Source organism: Lepidochelys kempii, chromosome 3 (genome assembly GCF_965140265.1).
Source record: "Lepidochelys kempii isolate rLepKem1 chromosome 3, rLepKem1.hap2, whole genome shotgun sequence".
NCBI classification, from domain to species: Eukaryota; Metazoa; Chordata; order Testudines; family Cheloniidae; genus Lepidochelys; species Lepidochelys kempii.
Window position 1 is genome coordinate 142013846 of NC_133258.1, and position 23165 is coordinate 142037010.

Sequence of the window (23165 nt, forward strand, 5' to 3'; positions counted from 1 at the left end):
TATTAAAGACTGAGACAAAGTATTTGTTTAGATATTGGGTCATACCTAGATTATCCTTAACCTCCACTCCATCCTCAGTGTTTAGCGATCCCACTTCTTCTTTCTTTGTTTTCTTCTTATTTATATTGCCCTGGAGATTTTTTGCTTTCCTCTGTAGCATGGGCACAGGTCACTTGCTGGAGGATTCTCTGCTCCTTGAAGTCTTTAAACCACGATTTGAGGACTTCAATAGCTCAGACATAGGTGAGAGGTTTTTCGCAGGAGTGGGTGGGTGAGATTCTGTGGCCTGCATTGTGCAGGAGGTCAGACTAGATGATCATAATTGTCCCTTCTGACCTTAATATCTATGAATCTATATGGCTACAGAACCTTTTACTATTGGTTTTAATTCCCTCTGCAAGGTCCAACTCTACTTGACTTTTAGCCATTCTCACTTTATCCCTACATGTTCTGACCTCAGTAAGGTAGCTTTCCTTGCTGATCCTTCCCATCTTCCACTCCCTGTATGCTTTCTGCTTTTTCTTAATCACCTCTCTGCGATGCTTGCTCATCCAGCTTGGTCTACAACTCCTGCTTATGAATTTTTCCCCCTTTCTTGGGATGTAGGCTTCCGATAGCTTCTGCAACTTTGACTTGAATTAATCCCAGGCCTCCTCTGCATTTAGATCCATAAGTTCTTCAGTCCAATTCACTTCCCTAACTAATTTCCTTAATTTTTGAAAGTCACCCCTTTTGAAAGATTTATTTTTGTTTATCCTTCCATTCAGTTCAAACTGAATGAGCTCATGATCACTTCAACCAAGGTTGTCCCCTACAACCATTTCTTCTATGAGATCCTCACTACTCCCCCAAACCAAATCTAAAATGGCATCCCCTCTTGTTGGTTAAGCAACTACTTGATGAAGGAATCCATCAGCTATTGCACCTAGGAAAGTCTGAGCCCTATTATTATTACTAGCACTTGTCCTCCAGTCTATATCTGGGAAGTTAGTCTCCCATGATCACACAATTCCCATTAGTATTTACTTCACTAAAAACGTTAGAGGTTTCTGTCCTTATCCAGATTGGATCCCAGCAGTCTATAGCACACCCCAAGCACTATCACAGGGGAGGCTCTAGCAGTTTTCTTCCCCAATGTGATTTTTTGCCCAGACGGACTCTGTCTGATCCGTTCCATTGCTTCTTATTTCTTTACATTCTACCTCATCATGGATATACAATGCTACACCACCACCTTTACCTTTATTTCTGTCTTTCCTAAACAGCACGTACCCTTCAATAGCTGTAGTCCAGTCATGACGACTATTCCACCATGTTTCTGTATCCCTAGAATATCTGGCTTCACTTCCTGCACCAGTAGCTCTAGTTCCTCCATTTTGTTACCTAGGCTCCTCGCATTGGTGTACAAACATCTTAATTGTTGCTGTTTGGCCTCGCTCACATTCTTTACCCGATTAGGCACAGACATTCTACCGCCAGTATCACCAGCATTAGACTGGTATGTACACTACCCTTCCTCCTTATGTCCATTCTCCTACCCACGGCTGTATCCTCTCTTACTTTGTTTTCTTCCATCTCAATGTTAAAATCCGGTGTGGTGCGCAGGCCAAGTTTAGACAAGACACTTTTCCTGTTAGTGTGGTGTGCTTAGCCAACTACAACTTTGAACTTGCCATCATGGACCTCAGAAAATATCCCTATCTTTAACAAGTTTGAATTTATTTTGAAGTACATTTTCACTATATACCAGTGAAGTCCCAAAAGATGACAGCTACTGCAAGTTGTTTCCTGTAACTGAACTATTTGGGAGGTATCCATCATGAATGCTGAGTTCTAATCAAACCAGAGCACTGAAGGCACTGGTCATCATTTGAATATAACCTAGTTGAAATATATGGCAGAAACTGAGTCAGGGACTGATGCAGCTGAAGTTAAAGGCATTCTTGGGGAGATGAAGATGAGCACATTTTGTGTCTTGATGAACTTGATCACCACTGCAGTGAAAGATAAACTTGGTCCTTATGTGTGAAAACTTATCTTTTGTGTTGGCAAATTGATGGAGTAAAGACTTCTGGGTCTCTAAAAGTAAAGCTGCAGAGAAATCAGATCTATCTAGATATGTCTGAAGATGCCGTTGAAAATATGGATGCCAGAATCACCAGGCTAAAACCACCACTATTTATGTGGTTTGACTACTTTGAATCTAAACAAAGGCCTTCTGATTTAAAAAAAAAAAAAAAAAGCATCAGCCCATTATAGCACTAAACAAATTGACCATTTTCTAGACTATTTTACCCAGGTATTGCACGAGGACCAGGAAACATAACATGGACAGAGTCACGGTGTGCTCCTAACACCAGCAACTGGAAGCACTAGTGGAGGAGTAGACTAGTGCTGTTCAATATAATCAAATCTATATTAAAACAGATGGACATTATCCATAATATTATTTAGGTAGCCAAAATAAAATATTTCATAGTGGCAGCTCTGACTTGCATTCTCAGACAGGTGGTGGTAGGGGCATTTTATGTTGTATACTAAAGCAAGGACAAAACAAAACTTATTACCAAATGGGTGTCAGGCACACTGAAAAGAAGAGAATACAAATAAGACCTAGGCACAGTACCCTAAAGGGAGAAAGCAGAATTTAGAAAAATGCTTCCAGACAATCTCAGCAGCAACAATATTTTATTTAAATTTAGTTAAGAGCATGAAACCACAGCTTCAGGATTGGGACAGCCATATTTTCATCTTGGACTACCACATTTGAAGTTTTAGCTGGTTAGGGACCAGTGATCAGAATGTATATTCTCATTGAGTCTGAGACCCATTAATTTCATCAGGCTTATTCAATATAAATTGGTTGTAGAATCAACACCTTATTGTCTGTCCATTCGGCGATTGGATCGCTGTTAATTTTTACATTTAATTTAAAAATGTAACAAATTTTTTAAAAGTACATTTCACTTAGTTATAATGAATTTGTTTTTGCACTGAAAGGCCTGTAATGTGGGCCATTGCTACCATCCACTAGTGATGTGTTGCAGTTTTGCAAATGGAAATACAATTTAGAATTAAGCTCTGTTCCTTGCACTAGAAGTAACAATAGTTTAGAACTCTGGAAAGTTCAGCCTCAGAGAATAAGGAGAACTTGTGAATGAACTCTTTGAATATTAGGAAGTTACATTTGGTCTTCCTAGGTTGGGGGCAGGAGAGCAAGGGGAACACTTCTAAAATGGGGAGAAAAAAATGAAAAGGGGAACCCAAGCAGCCTCCCTACACCACATACACAAATGACTGAAATGCTTCAGCCACAGATAAAGGCTCTGGCTTATACTGCTAAAAAAGGCACTGATTCTGCCTTCAGTTACACTGGTGTAAATCAGAACTCCACTGACTTTAGTTGAATTACTTCAGAATTACAGTGGAGCAACTTGGAGGGTAGAATTTGGCCAAAAGTGAGTCACAGTATGGCTGCTTGCGGATCTGAAACATACTTTCTAAATGAATTTAATAACAAGGATGCCACAGTGGTTTCATTAAAATGTCATTTTTCCATGACAGCAATTGCAGAGTATGGTTTACTCAGAGCTCATGTTGTGCTTTATAGATCACCTTTAACTCGAGAATATGTAGTTAAGAAGTGTAGTCTGAAGTATGACATTTCTTCGGGAGTAAAGGTTTGCTGAAGTTGAAAGCAATATTCAGAAACAGGAGAAAACATAGTTAATGATTACATGACAAAGTTCTGAACAGAAAACTATTCTTTTGAAACAGTGTTGGTTCCATCTCTAATGTATCCCTCAGTAAAAATGTTTGGACCAAATCTGGCTGAAAACAGGCATGAATTAATAGTTGAAAAGCACAGGCACAAATTTATACAGGAGAGGCAGTATTAAGTTACACTCATATTTTGGAGGGCAGTAAGCCCCATGTATGTATCCACCTATAGAGATTATTAGTATTCCTGTCTTGAGTAACTTAGGCAGGGAAGAAGGTTTAGCAACTGTACGTGGAAAAGAGGGATCCTTGTGGGAACACAGACAGCACTTCTTGAGCTTTACACTCTATCCCTGAACCACCATTATGTGGTTCCACAGGCAGAGAACACAAGGAGGGCCTGCAAACTGCCAGCTTCCAAAGTTTAGAAGGAACCAGGGTCAAAGCACAGCAATTACAGAACTGGTGACAGCTTGGAGCACAGCCACCAAATGTGCTGGTACTCAGTCTTGCAGTTTTAAAATAGAGAAGGTTCATAAACTCGCACAAACTGGCTTTCAGACAGTTTTAGGGGTTTCTGAAAGTTAAACAACCATGACCAAAGTTTACGAAGCACATTCCAGCCATGAATCAATATATTCAAGTTTATATCGTAGATGAGGTATACTTCTTGAGTTGTTGCCTAAAAATTTTTGAAAACACCTCAGGGATGTTTTTGGGGTTTTTTTTAAATGCCAGTACTAAAAATAGTCTATACGTCATTACTGTGTACCTCATTTATTCAGGACTCTGATTACTCATCTGTTTTGCTTTAAATTACATCAGTCATGTTGTGTACATGGCTGAGACTTTATTTAATTCCAGTATCAAAGAGCCTTTCTGCTTGTTTTATTATAAGCATGTATTTTAAGAAAGTTATGGTAGTCAATATGTAGAGTACAACTTTTAGTCATTGTAAAGCAACAGACTTGCCATATTTCTCAAATTATTTTAAGTGTGACTTTTTAAACATTAATGAAAAACGTGAGTGATTGGCAGCAATGGAAGCCAAAGCCTTCTGTGTGCTCGTGAATTTAAGAGGTGAATGGTAGCTTAGTCTCCAAGCCTAATCAGCCCTTTACCTCTTTGTTAGGATTTAAAAACAAACAAACATGCAAATCATAATTTTCTCTCTTTATATTTGGACATTTGTCCACTTGGAACTGTGCTTCAAAGGTTTCATTTGTGGCACTAGCTGTGCATTTTTAAGTAACTGCTGTGGTACCATCTGTAATCCCTTTTTATTTTGAATCATCCCGTAGAGGGGTGATTCAAAAACCAAAGTGGATCTCCTTTCTGAGAAAAATTGTGTAAATTTCCATTTCTGCTGCCATCCTTCCCCAAAGGCAGGATATGCAAGCAAAGAGTGTCTTCCTTATTGGATGAGCCATTGTTCTGTATTCGCCAAAAGAAAAAATAGGCATAGTACAGTGACTGAATTTTTTTCTCTTTTAGGCTGAGTCTTGGTCTCATGGTTGTTTTGTTAATTTGGAAAGTTTGAGAAAAATCTCTTTAGCTGTTTGAGTTATTGATGAAGGAAAAAACTAATCTTTCCATTTATAAAGAGAGACTTAATAGCTCAAAAATTGCAGACTTCAAACTTAGAATGTGGCTAGGATAGCTGAGGAATTGGTTGCCTTGCTAAGGCTTAATCTACATTCAAATTTGCACCTGGTTTATTTATTTATATAATTTATTTCAGCGAGTGGGCCATAAAACAAAGTTTTTAGCTATTATAAATGTACAATTGAGCTTGCTAAATACCAAATTCCTAAAGATTTTTGTGGAACTTAAAGGCACCCAGCTCCAGTGAATGATGAGGTGAGATATTAACGTAGGGAACTAGGAGATCTCTGCTCGGTTTCCTTCCTAGTTTAGCAGGGAATTGAACATAAGTGAGATGCAGTGCTGATGGAATTTGTGTGAGGGAACTGTATCTCTCTCTCCTACAAGTCCTGCCATCTGCAGAGTTCATAAATGCTGTTTATGCACTGTGAATAACTTCTTAATGCTTAAATAATCATAGCTATTTATCAAACTGAATTTACAAGCTCTGCAATTATATATTGCTCTTAACTTCCCCAGAACCTCTCAGGGAAGTTGCATCTGCAGAGTCCTTCATGTTGCTCCCAAAGTGTCAGAAGGGGCCCTTTAATAGTGAGAGGAGGGGGGAAATGCCATCAGCCATAGTAAATGCCATCAGCCTGTTGTTTATGAAGGCTAATGTTCAAAACAACTTTGAAATTTTTAAACTAAGCCATTTTTGAGTTACGAGCCCACCAAAAAGTTAGAAGTCTTTTAAGTGCCAGGTCTCCGAAATTAATCAATCTCAAACTTCCAACAACAAAAATGCCTCTTTGGACCAAGGCCACACCTGATACTTTTCAAAAGGAAGTTTTAGAAAATGTTCAAAGGGGTCAAAATCAGGATTACTATAGAAAGTGTCATAGCCTTCGCTATATGAAGTCATTCAGGCCACTAATCTCTTTCTGAATTATGTAGAACAGTTTTAACTGGTTCAATATTTTTCCAAATTGGACCACAGCACCCCTTTAGTTATAACTATGAAAAAATGCATGAAGTGTGTTAGTGTTTCTTAAATAGAGTCCTGCATCAGTGTCAGTCCATCTGTTACACCTGACTTTAACAAGACCGGCAGCTTTGTTTTCAGTTTCCTAGTAATACTTGCATCCTAACCTAGATATTTGTTTCCATTTAAAGGAGTTCCTTCAGTGGACACCACAGCACTCAAGAAAGAGAATGCTCTCCTTAAAGCTACAGACTCAGTTCATTATGACGATGCTGATGAGACAAATGTGAACTATCAGCAAAAGCAACAAAAACAGACTTTGCAGTCCCTTTTTTCCATGCTTCGAGAAGAGTTTGAACGGATGGACTCGAGGATACTCCCTCTGTGTCTCCATCAGGTATCCCGTGTATCAGCATGTTGTTACATGTGATTATATTTTTATACTATTTTTTGTCCTAGAACGTGTCGTCGCTGGAAATAAAAAATACTTTAACACGTTTTAGGTAACACATGCGAAAGTCCTACTGTAGACAAGTGAATTTGTAGTTTTTAAGATATGTTATGTGGTTCAGGAAAACCCTAAGGGGGAGGTTTTCCTTAACTATCTAGTACATGTTAAAACTGCAAATTACCTTGTGTTAAAATCTTAGTATAGACATGTTAAACCACACCTTTTTTTATGGATATGGTCCCAGAGTAGTTGCCAGACACCCAGTTTTCGACCAGAGCACTGTTGAAAAGGGACCCTGGTGGCTCCAGTCAGCACTGCTGACCAGGCCACTAAAAGTCCGGTTGACAGCGCAGCGGGGAAAAGCAGGCTCCCTGCCTGTCCTGGCTCCGCACAGCTCCCGTAAGTGGCTGGCATGGCTGGCTCCTAGGTGCATGGGCGGCCACAGGGGCTCTGCATGCTGCCCCCATCCTGAGCGCTGGCTCTGCAGCTGCTGTTGGCTGGGAGTTGTGGGATGGCACCTGTGGGCATGGGTAGTACATGGAGCTCACTGGCACCTCTGCCTAGGAGCTGGACATTCCAGCTGTTTCCGGGAGCCATGCGGAGCCAGGGCAGGCAAGGAGCCTGTCTTAGCCCCACTGTGCCTCTGACCAGCGGTGCCTGGCTAGAGCCCGCACCCAGACCCCTTGCTCTAGGTTGGAACCCCCTCCCGCACCCTAACTCCCTCCCAGACTCCACACCCCCTCCTGCATCCCAACCCTTTGCCCCAGGTTGGAACCCTCTCTCGCACCCTAACTCCCTTCCAGAGCCTGCACCCTTCACCCCCGCCCTCACCCTCCCAGCACCCCTACCTCAACCCTGAGTCCCCTCCTGGAGCCTGCACCTCACACCTCCTCCTGCACCCCAACCCCTTGTCCCACTCCTGAGCTCCCTCCCCCACCCGAACTCCCTCCCTCATCCCCATCCCCAGCCCCACCCCAGAGCCCACACCCCCAGCCAGAGACCACCCCTCTGCCCCAGCCCTGAGCCTGCTCCTGAACCCCTCATTTCTAGCCCCACCCCGGAGCCCGCACTCCCAGCTGCACCCCAATCTGCTGTCCCAGCCCAGTGAAAGTGAGTGAGGGTTGGGCAGAGAGAAGGGGGCATAGAGGGAATGGGGCCTTGGAGAAGGGGTGGGATCGAGGGCAGGGCAAAGGTTTTGGTTTTGTGCAATTAGAAAGTTGGCAGCCCTATCCCAGAGTTGGTTACACACAGTTTAGGGGGGACACATTCCTTTAAAATCATGAAAAGATTAGACATTGGTATAAGTAATTGGTTCTCTAAATAGCATTTTAATCTGGAAATACTCTTATTGCAGACCTAGCTTAATGTATGTATCATAAGGATCACTCTTACTCAGTTGAAGGTAGTTTTTATTCCATTAATATGTGCTGCTGATTCTTCTTCCATGTAACCTGACATAGTGCAGTCACTATCTTAGCTCTACATTAGGCCAAGAGAATAGGCAGTGTTGTAAGATGTATAGCTGTGGATTTGAAAAATAAGTGAGAATTGATGTACAGCTGTTTATTTCTACCAACAGGCTAGTGGCTTTGCTCCCCTGCAAAGGGTGACTGGAAGTGTGACTTTAATGTAGCATAGATATGTGGCTAGGATCTTTTGAACTACAATACACAGTTCAACAGTGTTGGTTTGCTGAATGTTGGCTCTACATCAGGAATCGGCAACCTTCGGCATGTGGCCCTCCCACGGTAAGCACATCCTTTGGCCCGTGCCACTTCTCGCAGCCCCCATTGGCCTGGAATGGCAAACTACGGTCAGTGGGAGCCGCGATCAGCTGAACCTGCGGACGCAGCAGATAAACAAACTGGCCCGGCCCGCCAGGGGGCTTACCCTGGTGGGCCGTGTGCTGAAGGTTGCCGATCCCCTGCTCTACATATTGACCAGAAGGATGTATTTTGAGGGGATCACTTTAGCTTCCTTTTTCTTATAGTGTCTGACAGTGCTACTTGATGGACTTATTCTTTTGCCACCGTTGTTGAAAACAGTGTTCTCATTTGAAACTGCTCTTCAGCTGATTTCTGCGGAATAGTGGTTCCTTTGCTGCTGCATTGCCTCTTGTTGTCAGTCATATAAATTATCAAAATGAGTAATAAATAAAATAGGTGTCAGGTTCCATAAATATATTTTACATTAAAAAATAAATATTTTACTGGCAGTTTACATTAGCAGTGGAATTTTTCAATTTTTAAAAAATGGTGCTTTAGTGAAAAGTTTCTATTTCCTTGCATTAATTATGTATGTGAAACTTTGTTAGCACTAATTTAGTCTCTTGCCTGAAACAGTCTCTAAGTTTTGTGCTGGCTCGTGAATATCAACACCATATAAAGAAGGCAGTGTAAATAGTGCAGAGATCTCAAAGTGCTTTACATATATTAATTAATTTATCCTCACAACACCTCTGTGAGTATGGAAGCAGGTAAATTCTAGTTGTTGTTCTCCCCAATTGAGGTACAAAGAGGCAGATTCTTTCAAAGTCATGCAGGAAGCCTCTGGCAGAACTGAGAATAGAATCTGTTTCCTGACTCCCAGCCATGTGTCCTAACCACAAGACCAACCGTCCTTCCTGAGACAAGTGAAACAAACCCTAATAAAATGGTTGAAAGAAAGTCAATAAGTACTTGACATGTTGGCCATAGTATATTTTTATTAAGCTGGAAAAAATCAAATGGTTGGAGAACAAAGCTTGTTCTTTTCTTGTGAAATGAGCAGTAATTAGAGCATCATCTTCTTTGGAATGGATTAATCTGTCATGAAGGGCCTGATTTACTAATACAGCCTGCCAATAACTTGTATATGTAATGTGTTTCTATCATTTTCTAATATGATGAGCCGTAACGTCTCACAACTGTTCACCCAGTATAGAATTAATTTTAATCACCTTTTTATTTCATATGAACAAGTGCAATTTAAAACCAACTGCTGTATTACAGAATCACTAAAGCATTAAAATTCAGAATGGTATAATAAAAAGCTTACAATAATTTTTTTCCAGGCATCAGTATTCTAGAGGGTGTAATAAGGATTAAGTTTAATTAAGCAGAAAATTATCCTTTGATGTTTAACCCCAGAACATGCTTTTCAGATTTCTAGGAGTGTGCACATAATTTGTTTCTGCCATTAGAAGACAAAAAATATAAATGGTCCTTGAGTTGTTCCAGGAATTTCTGGGACTACCATTCCAGGCAGCAGCCAGAATATACAAAAATATGAGTCTTAGAATTCATCTGTCAATTCCCCTTTGGAGATGTTGGCTCAGAATAGACGAGTAGGACTGCGTGCCAGGAACACCCAATTTGTAACCCAAGTTCTGCCACTGACTTGCTTTGTACCTTGGGCAAGCAAAAATACTTGCTATATTCTACACCTATCCTACTATGGCATTCAGGCTATTTGTCTGGGAGTTCGGCTGCTGCTAAATACTTGCAGTTCTGGCTTTCCAGTACCAATTGAAAGTCCATTGCTACATAATCAGTAACATACCCATTCTAGTAAACTCGGCATTTAAAAAATTAGTTTTGTGAAGACTACACTGATACTATATCTTGGTTTTATTTCCATGTCCATGTTTTGATATGGAAAGTTTCTCATGGTAACTCACTGGTGAATATTGTTGGTCCCCTTCTGTGCCAAACTACAGAAGATAAGAGTTATTTGTGCCCCAAGCTGGGAAGTCTTAGCTCTTTAGCTGCAGCTGTAGCACCTCATGCTTTTAGCTCTGGAGATCTCCACTTTAGTCCTCAGTGCATTGGCTGAGATGATGGCCATCACTCTGGTATTTAGCTTCAGGTTATAGGCTGGTTGAGTTTCAAAGATTAGAGGTGAATCTAACCTCTTCTTTTTTTTCTTTCTTGCATTAATCCCATCAAATGGGGTCTGCTCTATGAGTCCTCTCCCTCCAAAGTACTCGTTCAATGCCGTATCCTCTATCATATTACGTACTGACCTGTCTTCCTTTATGACATCCCCCCACTTCTTCTTGGGTTGACTGGTCTGTCTTTTTTTTCTTGGTGGAGTTTCTCAGTACTGTGCTTTACATGACCAAACCATCTCAGCCTGCACTTCCTAATTTTTTGTTTATGGGTGTTAATTTGAGTATATCTCTAACATACACATTCCTTGTGTGGTCTTTCTTACTTATACCATTCATCTACCTCAACCGTTGCATTTCTGTGGAACAGATTATTTGCTCATGTTTCTTCTTTGTTGCCTAACACTTAGCACCAGACATTAAAACCAAACGGACCATGGTTTTATAGACTTTCCCTTTTAATCTTCCTGTCACATGCTAAACCAATTATCTCTCCCCATTTGAGCCACGCTTTTATTGAAGCTCTCATTTCATCATCCATTTCCACATTTTCCTGGATTCTGGAAACCAGATACTTGAAACTTTGCATTTTCAGTATTGTCTGTCCCTTTAGTTTCAAGAAATTAAATACTATATACTCTGTTTTTCCTCTGCTTATTTTGAGCCCATGTCTCTCCAATAGACTAATCTAACCTTTCTTAAACATTTTTACATGATCTTCTGAAATATTACTTCAAATAATCAGTCTTCCCTCCTTACTTAATTTTTACCGGTACCTGTCCTTGGCAATGTTTTGATTTCCAAATTAAACCTGAAATGGTACTGTGGATTGTATATGGAACAGGCAAAGTTCACTAGCCTTCTGTATCTATCTGCCAGATAGCTTTTTGTTTGTTCTGACACGCATGGGTTAGGTCAGCCTAGATCTGGTAGAACAGTCTTTAAATGCTGTGTCTCTATGTTTCTCATTGTTTTCCTTTGGCAGAACTGTCACTTAAAGGTCATGTTTAACCCCTTCTGTTACAGCAATGTCATTAAAAGGGGAAAAGACGTAAGTTGGTTCTACCTCATAAAATCTATAATGCAGGTCATAGAGCTGCCATCTGGCTTCATTTTGTGCCTGCTGTCATGTTGAAGTTTTTTTGGATCTCAAGACCCCGGGCTTAGTGAATTGAGGAAAGATGGGTAGATGCTCTTCCACATGGGTCCTGTAGTTGGTCCTTTCTGTTTCCTGCAGAAAAATTTTTTATCAGAAGTCTGGCAATAATTGATACTTTTCTTAAAGCCCCAGGTCCTGAAATCCTGAGCTTTTCATGAGGATTTCAGCTTTCATTTAAAAAAAAAAAAAAAAAAAAAGTTTCTGGCCTGTGTAGTTGCAGAAAAAAGCTTGACTGTCATCTATAAACTCAAAAACTAGAAGACAAATAAAAAAGACCTGTTTTTTTTTAATTTTTAATCTTGCAATTTTTTTTGAGGCCCAACTCATGATTTTCAAATGTTTGGAGTTCACAGTGCTGTGAAAGGGACCTAAAGAGGAGAGTAGTTATATCTGTGGTCTGTGACAGGCTGCATTTCCACCCCCCCACCCCCCCCCAACACCACACCTTTAAAGTTCTCTATCCAAAAATTGCTCTTGCATGATAAGTCAGGACACTGGCCCTTCAGAAAGAGTGTTCCCCATTTCACCTTTTAGCAGATTGTGCTGTAGCATTACTCAAGAATTCCCTCTCTGCAATGATCTTACTTCCTGCAGTCCTGAGGGAGTAATATCTGATAAGAGAATTCATACTCTCATCCCTTGCATGTAAGTAGAAATGTGCACCATCTAGAATGCCTTAATATAAAGCTCTTTGTTGTATAATCACTTAAGCATAAAAACCTATCAGTTTAAAAGATCTAGAACCCAACTAACGTTTGGGCTTATCGGTTTCCGTGAATATAAGAACAAGGAGTTATATTTGCTACTTGTATGGTCTTGTCAGTATTTATTGTTTCCTACTCACTTGGTTAATCTCAAAGACCAAATATTCGTCTGCAAAGTATAACTTTTTTGAAATATATCTGTTTGTCTTAAAATGAATATAGTGGATGGGGTTTTTGTGTTTTTTGTTTGTAAAATGATTTGATTTTCCTTTTAAAAAACCTTTCCTGGAATAACAACTTTTATGTCTAGTTTTAACATAGAGCAAATGTATACAAATAAAATATGAACTCTTAAAAATTAAGATAATATTATACATGCATGACTATAATAAAGAATCAAAGAATCGTGATGTTAAACATTATTTTCTTTTTCCTTTACAGATAGCTGAGGCCTATTTTCAGGAGGAGGAATGTATCCTTTCATTGATCAAAATTAACAGTGCTCCATTTTGTAAAAAAAAGTAAAGTGGCATCATAATAAAAATTTGAAAGGAAAACTGACTTTGATGGTTCACAGGCTGTGGATGAGGGTTAGGAAAAGGTGAACATGCCATGTTTTATACATGAGTAAGCCTACAATATGTGCTTTCTGCTGTGTTTTCTGAGCCAGCTAGCTGGAGTACAAGTAAAGAAATAAATCCCCTTTCCCAAAGCTGTACTGATATAATTGGTAATGCCTGCCAGAAACAAAGACATAAGCAAAACAGTTATATGCTTCAAAGAAATCAACTGTTTTACATGAGAAATCCTCTTCTGAGTATTAGGCATTAAGAATATGCCTTATCCAAATAGGATATATATCCTAATTTATAAAAATACTACTGTAGTGATGGTGGGCCTTGTGTGTGTGTGTGTGTTCTACTGACCTCTGCATCAGGATAATGATAACTAGTGCACAGTGTTGAAGGAGAACTTGCGGGTAACAAAAGCAAAACAATTACGTATGATTTTATGTTACATAGGCATACAGTTTAGTTTAATAGTTTCTCAAACCACAGACAGTTGCTTCTCGGAACAGCTAGTTCTGGGGCACACATGGGGAGAGGTTACTCTTGACCTGTTCCTAAATAATACACAGGACTTGATTCCAGAAGTTGAGCCAGTCATGGTGACTATAACATAATCTAAGTTAATTTCATCCTAGGAGGATTGATCATACTAAAACCTAATGCTGTGATGTTATACTTTAGGAAGTATGGTTTTTCAAAAAACTTGGAAACTCTTTAGAACCTAAAGATGAAAGCTAAGAAATATATATCCTTAGTATGGGTGTGGAGGCTACTTAAGTGTATCACATTACTCATGGAACTTATGCATATCCTTAAACAAAAAATAAAGCAGGCAATTTAAAAATCATTATGATTAAATAGCAAAATACAAGATTTTACAAGTTTCAGAAAGTATTCTTCCAAATATGGAAATCTAGCCCAAGTGATATTAAACTGTATTTAGAAAGGGATAAAGAATAATTCTGAAAATACTGTAAAGCTAGTATTTAAAATAGAATGTATGTCACCACCTTGAGCATTACTTTTGGTCATCCCATCTGAAAAAGGGATAAGAAAGAAAGAAAATAAATGAAAATGTAGAGGCATGGGAAATATTTGTCAGTGAGATTAAAAGATTAGGACTATTTAGTTTAGAGCAAACTTGACAGAAGTACAGTATAGCGAAAACCACATGGGTGCTCACATTTCATACTAGAAGAACGTTGCTTTAATTGAAAAGCAATACATTGCTAGAAGAACGTTGCTTTAATTGAAAAGCAATACATTGAAAGCTAGTCAAAGGAAATATGTTTTTAACACTATGCTTAGTGAAGCTGTCTAACTCAATGCCACGAGACAGTGGGGCAAAGAATTTAGAATGGATTAGACATTTATATCAATAGTAAGGGTAGGTAAAATTGTGCTAACTATAATAAATATTTGTAAGGGATAACAGCTCTTGCAACCATTAACTCTGTGGAATTAGGAAAGAATTTACCCCTAACTGTACTCTTGCATAATTATTCATGATAGGGATTTTAAACCTTCTTCTGAAGAATCTGATATTAACAATCAGTGGAGACAGGATACCGGATTAAATGTGCCATTGGTCTGATCCAATAAGGCAATTGCTGTGTTCTGTGTTTTATTTTCTACTAAGTTTATACAAGGCAAGGAATATGAACTCCTTTAGTGCTGTTTGTTTGTCATTTGTATCCCATAGTTAGTAAAAAGAGCAAGTACTTCTTGTATCTTTATGGTGGTTACTATAGTATTTTATTTGGTATAAATAATGCAAATATTGTGTCTATATACTCAGAACCTGATTCACTCTGTTTTCATCTCCAGTATATTGCCAAATGGAATTTGAAATAGCTGAATGTGTAAACACCTGGCAAGAGGTGGTTTAAAATGGAATGAGTGTTAGCTAACTTCATACTGCTTGGCAGGAGAAGAATTAGTAGGAAAGTATACAGCTTTTAGAACGCATTTGCAGACACAGTGAAGGCCCTGCAGAGGGGGGGAAAGAGATGGTTGGTAAAGGAGGAATGCAGGGCCGGCTCTAGGATTTTTGCTGCCCCAAGCAAAAACATTTTTGGCCACCCCCACTTTTTTTGGTGTACACCCCGGCTCCGCCCCTTCTCAACCCCTTCCCCAAATCCCCAGCCCCACCTCCTCCCCCGGGCATACCACATTTCCCCCCCCCCCGGCTTCTTGCGGCTCCCCCCCACAACTCCCCACCCTTGCTCACCTCCGCTCCGCCTGCTCCCCTGAACACGCCGCTGCTCTGCTTCTCCCCCGTCCCTCTCAGGCGAGGGAGAGGCAGTGTGTTCAGGGGAGCAGGCAGAGCAGAGGTGAGTGGTGGGAGGGGAGCGCAGGAAGTAACGGGGGGGGTAGAGGAACCGCTCCCCGCCCCAGCTCACATCTGCTCCACCACCGCCTCCCTCCCCGAGCGTGCCGCCGCTTGGCTTCTCCTCCCTCCCTCCCAGGCTTGCCGCTCCAAACAGCTGTTTTCTGCGCTGCAAGCCTGGGAGGGAGGGGGGAGAAGCGGGGTGGCGATGGCGGCGTAGTCAGGGGAGCAGGTGGAGGCGGAGTGGAGGCGAGTTAGGGCGGTGGGGGCATATTCCTAGGGGCGGCATGGCCGGCACCGGAATGCCGCCCCTAGAACTGTGCCACCCCAAGCACCTGCTCTGGAGGAATGGTCAGCATAATCTCAAAATATTTCACAAAAAATGAGACCCCTTCATACTTCAAAAATAGATTGTCTGAGGAGTAACTTTTGCTGGTGGCTGTTCACACCTTACTGCAAACAAATGTGCAAACAAAGTATTGTATTAGAAGTCCTTGTCCTAAGAAGGGGAAATCAAAATGCTTGCAGTCCTTTAAAGTTATGCCCTGTGTTTTGTCTAACAGGTTTTTGGTGAAGATGTGTTCTTTGGGAAGAGATAAATTGCCTCCAAGTGCTACTTTATTATTATTGGTTAAGCTTCTACAGCAGGGGTCGGCAATCTTTGGGAAGTTGTGTGCCACGTCTTCATTAATTTAAGGTTTCGCTTGCCAGTAATAAATTTTACATTTGCAGGGGCCCCCCGACAGAACCCCCAACTGGCAGCCGGATGAGCAGGGTCGGCGGCCGGGACCCCGGCTGGCAGGGTCCAGCGGATGGAACCCCAGACCGGCAGCGAGCTGAGCAGCTCAGCACGCTGCCGGTCTGGGGTTCCGTCCGCCAGCCCCTTCCAGCTGGGGTTCCGGCCTCCAGCCCTGCTCAGCCCACTGCAGGCCTAGATGGACAGAACCCCAGTCCGGCAGCGGGCTGAGTGGGGCCGGCAGACAGAACCCCAGACCAGCAGCATGGGTGGCAGATGGAACCCCAGACTGGCAGCGCGCTGAGCTGCTCAACCCACGGCCAGCCCGGGGTTTCGTCCATCCAGGCCAGCAGTGGGCTGAGCAGGGCTGGCGGCTAGGATCCCGGCAGGCAGCAGAGTGCCACTAAAAATCAGCTCTCATGCTGCCGGTTACCGACCCCTGTTCTACAGTATGCTTAGTGCTGTTCAAAACACAGAGGAAATGCACTTGATGTCTTTGGATGTGAGTGGTTCTGTCTTTGAGTGTAGTAATGCTTGTCTTTGCTTTTGGGGTGATTTTTTTTTTTCAATAAGTAAGTTAACACAAAAATGTATAATGTACCTGCACTTAGACTCATTGTTGATCAAATATGCTTTCTCGGGGTCAAACTTTGTGGAAAGAGATGATAATGTAATAAAAGAATCTTACATGCTGCTTTTAGGAAGATATATTTTCAACTCTTTTTCAGTTTTTGTTTAGTTTAATAATTTATTCAAGTCTATTAGAGTGCTGACCATATAACCACTCACACAAGTACAAAAATGGATGTATCAGGTTTCAGTCATAGAACTAGACTATGTCCTTTTGAATGTGGTATCAGATATAAGTATATCCCAATATGTCTGTCTGTATCTGTATTTCTCTTTAACCTTCCATTCAGATGAGAAGGCAATGAAGTTCATTCAGCTTGAACGACTATATCATGAGCAGCTACTTGCAAATCTTTCTTCCATTCAGGAGCAGTGGGGTAAGTACAGTCTGTTCTAATGTGGTGGAGAGGAGAGTTATCTTTTAGATAAGCTTATGGAACTTGTTCTTTCTAAATAATAAAACAAATATTTTTCTAGTCAATACTGTGTTGCAAAAACAAAAGTAGCTTTTTCACCAGAACCTTTAAGAGCCTGTCATGAGAAAATTATTCTTTCCTTGGATTTTTCTCTTGTCGTCTTTGTGAAGAAAAGGCATGCTTAAGGGATCATTCTTTGTCTTGGTCAGTTTCTATACTTTGAATTCGCTACCATGGTCGATTCTTATATTCTCTGGTGAAACTAGCATGACATTTGTTTCATTTCTTGAAAACACAATTTATTGTGTCATGATGATATGCTTTTTATCTAGAGTCTTCTTCATAATTGTACAGCATACACAGAACAGATTTGTTTTACTGATAAAAAACAAAATTGGACTTGAACATATTTTGCCATAGACTAGTCTCTTTGGCTTCCACATTTTTATGGCTAAATACATGCTAATTTGTAGCAGCATGGCTAAAACTATTTGTGGTTTAATTTAGAAACAAAGTGGAAAACAGCAGTGCCCAGTACAGTTACAACTCTGAGTAATTCAGCTAAAGGACTTAACAATGAAGAGTTAGAAAATCTTGCTAAACTTTGTACATCACATCAAGAGTAAGTATAGCAAACTTTATTACTTTAGCAAGTGAAAGTGTACTTCCTTGTTATCTGTATGGCAGATGTTTGAAATGGATTCAACTACATCCCCCAAAATAAAAATTGTAGCAGTTGATTTAAAATGGGTCAAAATCAATTCACAACTGCAAGGCAGATGCTGTTCTTGATAGGAAATGTTTGGTTTTAATCTGTAGTAAGAATACTTTGTTCTACAGTAACTTCTCAAACTGGATTAATATTGTTAAAAATATTTCTACAGAGTCCAGGTATTACTTTGATAGTCTGGGGAGTTGAAGAGTTTATACTTGGATCACATTACTGCCTTCTTTTGCTGAACTGGTGAGGATTCAGTTGGACAAAATTGTCGTTTAGTCCCCAAATATACAGTTATGATCAGTCATATTGGGGTGGCAATCCTCAAATAAAGTGTGATATGATGTAGTGTTTGCTAATAAAGTTACTATTCAAGATGAAACAAAACAGCAGATGAAAACTGTGTACTATAGAGATACCGGATTCTACCGTCTGATGTAGTTATCTGATCATGTTCTGGCAAGACACAAACACAAATAATTCAAACATAAAAATCATCAATGAGGAGCTTTTAAAAGTTTAAAGTTCAAAGTCTGGTGCCTGCAGTACTAGAAGGTTGATGAAGCATGCTAGTGACTTGCACTTTAACCATAGCATAATTCTTGCCACGGCTTGCATTTAGCAAGTCATTCAGAAAAGATTACAGTAATATCAATCAGTGGCTAACAGTTGGGTCCCTTAAAACCAAGGTGTTTAGGCGTAAGAGTTAAGTAGTTTCTTTCTATACAGCAGAGGAGCTGCTCTCATATTTTTGAGTTTCTCTAGTGCCATTGGGAAGGAATGCACTACAGGGACTCTCTTTACCTGAAGCAATTATATTAATAATAAATAATAGTGCTTAGCTCCTTTATTTGTTTGTTTGTTTTTTTATCGTAGTGTCATAGAAATGTAGGGCTCAAAGGGACATTGAGAAGCCATCAAGTCCAGCCCTCTGACTATACTTAACAAGTGTTTGTCCAACCTGTTTATAAAAACCTCCAGTGAGGATTCCACAACCTCCCTTTGAAGCCTTATTCCAGTTTTTCACCACTCTTATAGTTAGAAAGTTTTTCCTAGTATCCAATCTAAATCTCCCTTGCTGCAGATTAACGCCGTTACTTCTTGTCCTACCTTCAGTGGACGTGGAGAACAATTGATCACAGTCCTCGTTGTAGTTTGATTACAGTTTTGAGTATGGTCTTTCAACCAGTTATGCACCTACATTATAGTAATTTCAGGTGGACTACATTTCCCTAGTTTGCTTATGTGAGAATGTCATGCAGGACTGTGTCAGAAGCCTTACTAATATATTTATATAACATTATAAGATAACAAGAGGCACCATGGCCTGAAGGTCAACAGACTTGGGACTGTTCTGGACTGGAGGGAGCCCTTTCTGAAGGAAAGAGGCTCTCACAGTATACCTGGACAAAAAGTCCCCTTTCTATTATGTTGAGGCTATGTCTACACTACCGCGGGATCGATGCGGCTGTGATCAGTGCACTGGGGGTCGATTTAGTGGGTCTAGTGAAGATCCTCTAAATCAACGGCAGATCGCTCTCCATGGTCTCCAGTACTCCACCGGGAGTGAGAGGAGTAAGGTAAGTCAATGGGAGAGCGTCTCCTGTCGACCCAGAGTGGTGTAGACACCGCAGTAACTCAATCTAAGCTACGTCTACTCCAACTACATTATTCATGTAGCTCAGATTGACTTAGAATATCAAGGTTGGAAGGGACCTCAGGAGGTCATCTAGTCCAACCCCCTGCTCAAAGCAGGACCAATCCCCAGTTTTTGCCCCCGACCCCTAAGTGGCCCTCTCAAGGATTGAACTCACAACCCTGGGTTTAGCAGGCCAATGCTCGAGCCACTGAGCTATCCCTCCCCCACACTACACCACAGTAGGGTAGACATAGCCTGAGAGTGCTACAACGCAGGCAGCTGCCTGGATCTCAACTGTGATAGTGTGGCACAGAGAGAGAGAAATAAACTCTCAAGCAGGTCCAAGGCCATTAAAGTGTTGGTATTAACCAACAAAGCACTGAAACTCCACCCAGAAACCCACAGGCAGCCAGTGCAAATCTGGAAGGCGGCTGTTATATGTCTGAAGCAGGATCCTCCGCTTAACAAGCAGCATTCTGCACTTGTCAGATGGACTTAAGGTAGAGCCCCAAATGGAGCATATTGCAGTAGTCTAGCCTTGAGGTGACAGTCATGAATCACTGCATTGAGATTTGCTTTGGTAGGAAAAGACTACAGTGTCCTGGGCAGTTGCAAAAGGAGAGAGCCATCTTCGCTATCACTGAATGGTGATCATCCAGTAGTAACTGAAAACTAACCAGATTCCTAGGTTGTAAAAATGACTGCACATGGCAAAGAGATGTGCTTAATCAGAGGGACAGATACAGTTTTTGCCATATTTTCCATTTGCTTTCTCCAGCCTTCTATCATCCCTTCCATTCTTGCCTGGCAAATAACTTCAGCCAGCTTGCTCTCATCCATGTGTCACTGAGGGAATAATTTGGCTTGCAGAACCTTTATCACAGGTGGTGATGCATAAGAAGAAAACAGCTTGACTGTCAAAGCCTAGATTAGGTTGTCTGGCTGGCAGTCAGAAAAAAATAATTTCTTTACTTATCATCTGAGCACATTTGATATGGAGCCATTGGAAAGCAGAAACCTGAAACCCTGCTAGGGCAACTGAGGCAACTTTTAGCCCTGTGGCTGCAGTAGCAGCTTGCTACTGGTCTCTGACTGATAATGAAGGATTCCTTTGCCCAAGTGTCTGTCAGGTTCCCTAATATACAGCCTCATTACATGTAGTCTTGGGATAGGAGATTTGGCCCATATAGTTTGGATTTCGGCCAAACTATAGGCTTGGAATAGGAGATTTGGCCCGTATACGCAGCATCTAGCAGCATCTCTGTAGGCACAGAATAGCAGTCTTATTGTAAATAACTGTTTTCTCCTTTCAGAGTAGCAGCGGTGTTAGTCTGTATCTGCAAAAAGAAAAGGAGTACTTGTGGCACCTTAGAGACCAACAAATTTATTTGAGCATAAGCAAAAGCAGCAGAAGTACTGTTTTCTCCTTGAAATTTGTTCAATGTGTCCTCACTTTACTGACTAAAATTCAGATACATTACATCTACTATATTCCCCTCCTCCACTAATTATGTAACTTAATCAAAATTAGTGACCATGTTTTTTTGGAATAACTTGTTCTTTAAATATCCATGTTATCATTCCTGTTGTCAGTATTCTGTAGATGTTTATAGATTCTTTTAATAGTTGTTCCATGTTTTTTCTAGGGATTGAAGTTAGATTTACCTGGTGACAAAAATCAAAATCACTTTTCTGTTTTGTTTTTAAGATGGAGCTCTTTGAATATTTGAGTTATGTGTTTTTCTAACTGAGAGCATAGATGTGTGATTTTTTCCCAGTAATTTATTTTATAATCCAAATGCTCATACTGGACACTTTTTTTTTTTTTAAGAGACTATTTTGGGCTGTTTCTGCTTTGCCTTTGCAAAAAGAAGCTTGTATACCTTAAGGCATATTGTCAAGTTACAATCTAAACACTTTAAAAAAAAATGTGTTAAACATTGTTTCTGTTTGCCCTGAAACCTCTTGCCAAGTGTTATGGTTTTATAATAATTTTTAAAACAAATTCTCTCTCCCTTATTGCTGTGTTTGTTTATATTGCTTATTGACAGGACTGACTATACAGGATAAATCATGGAGCTAATTGTGTATCTAAAGCTGTAGAATACATAGCTTGATTTTCAGTGGTGTTGATCCAGCTGTGGGTCCCACTGATTTCAGAGGGAGTGATGGGTGCACAATTCTTCCAAAAATCTGAACTAGAATAAACTGGGAGAGAGGGGGAGTAATATTTTCTCCAAATCTCTTTCAGTTACAGCAGATGTTACTTTTAATGCTAGTTGGTAAAACATTTGCAGACAGAAGTATGATTTTTGAAGTTGTGTCCCTTTCAAAACACATTTACAAGAAGTTTAGAACATTTCTGATGTGTTTTTATCCTTTTAACTGCCTTCTCAATTACGTGCAGCAACGTCCATAATAATTGGCTTTCTAATGATGTTAACATATGGTACAGCTCTATACTTTAAACTATGCTAGTGCACTGATAGTGTTTCAGTGTTGGAAAAGTTCTGTGCTAATATTAGAGCACGGAAGGGACTAGTATGATTTGTGCAGTAGTTATTGTGACATTGGTTGTGAAGAATATTGTTACTGAAAGTGGTCATTTCTTCTTCTTTTCTTTATTGCTGCAGGCCACTTGTATCCAAACACAAGGTAAGAATTTGTTTTCCTTGATGCTGCTTTACCAATTGAAAATATAAGTAAGGGTATTCTTTAGTGTGCTTTGACATACTTTTTATGGAGTTGGTTTGGACATTTTGTACAGAGTAGACTTCTCAAATAATTGCAGTGTTTGAATTTAAAATCAACAGTTACAGTAAGTGCTGTCCTGTTTTACAGCTAGTAACTACTGAAAAGTCCTTGGGAGGCAATCGGTTTGGACAATTAATGGGATCAGAAGATTTAAAAGAAAGAGAGGCCACTGCTTGTGATTCAGGTACATCTTGTATAGATTGTGTACATATTTTTAAATGTACTCCTGTTGATATTGTGCAGCTGTTGCATTTGGAGTTGCAGCATATAACAGGAGCAGAAAAGAGAGTGCACATCATTTTTGCAAACTTTAATTTTTCACAGAATATTATAAAGTATTTGCACAGCATAAATAATGAATAGTTAGGGAATGGTCTTCATAATAATAATTACTTTAAATAGCATTTTAAAATATTTTAATTTTTTTGTGTTGTATCAGTTCATATAACATACAAAAGGCTATTCTTAATAGGTACAAATGTCATACTAGTGCCAACCCAATGATCCTTCAATATATAAAATGCCTGGCTAGCAAGAGATCTTGTTATAAATATTCTAAGTTGTGGCCATTAAATATAATTAATTATTTTAAAGATCCATATTTTGGTCTGACATGTAATGTACCAATCCTGTATAAAGCTTCATTTTCCATACCAGCAAAGAAAAAATTAAGAAATGCATATTTGGGGGTCTGAAAGAAAGAAAATGCATCATTAATATTTGTTCAGGATGATAACTGGAAGTGTCTCTCATCTTTACTTCCCTTTTCTGCAGTGACACAGTAGTGCTCTGTTTGAGGATAGCCCATACAGTACAATTACATGGGAATGGAGAAGGAAGATAATTTCTAAGCTATTTAACCCTAGTACATCTTTTCTCGCTATGAACAAAGATTTTTGCATG

The 23165-nt window shown here is 40.1% G+C and overlaps 1 protein-coding gene across 8 annotated transcripts in view; it reads left to right on the top strand.

Moving 5' to 3' along the window:
• The window catches only part of CNST (consortin, connexin sorting protein), a 107291-nt gene that overhangs the window by 52179 nt on the left and 31947 nt on the right, over positions 1–23165 (top strand). For all 8 annotated transcript variants that reach the window (XM_073338302.1, XM_073338303.1, XM_073338306.1 and 5 more), the window contains 6 exons: positions 6481–6686; positions 12913–12943; positions 17026–17112; positions 17659–17773; positions 22142–22163; positions 22350–22446. In XM_073338302.1, coding sequence (XP_073194403.1) covers positions 6481–6686; positions 12913–12943; positions 17026–17112; positions 17659–17773; positions 22142–22163; positions 22350–22446 — 558 coding nt within the window. The remainder of the gene's footprint in view (positions 1–6480; positions 6687–12912; positions 12944–17025; positions 17113–17658; positions 17774–22141; positions 22164–22349; positions 22447–23165) is intronic.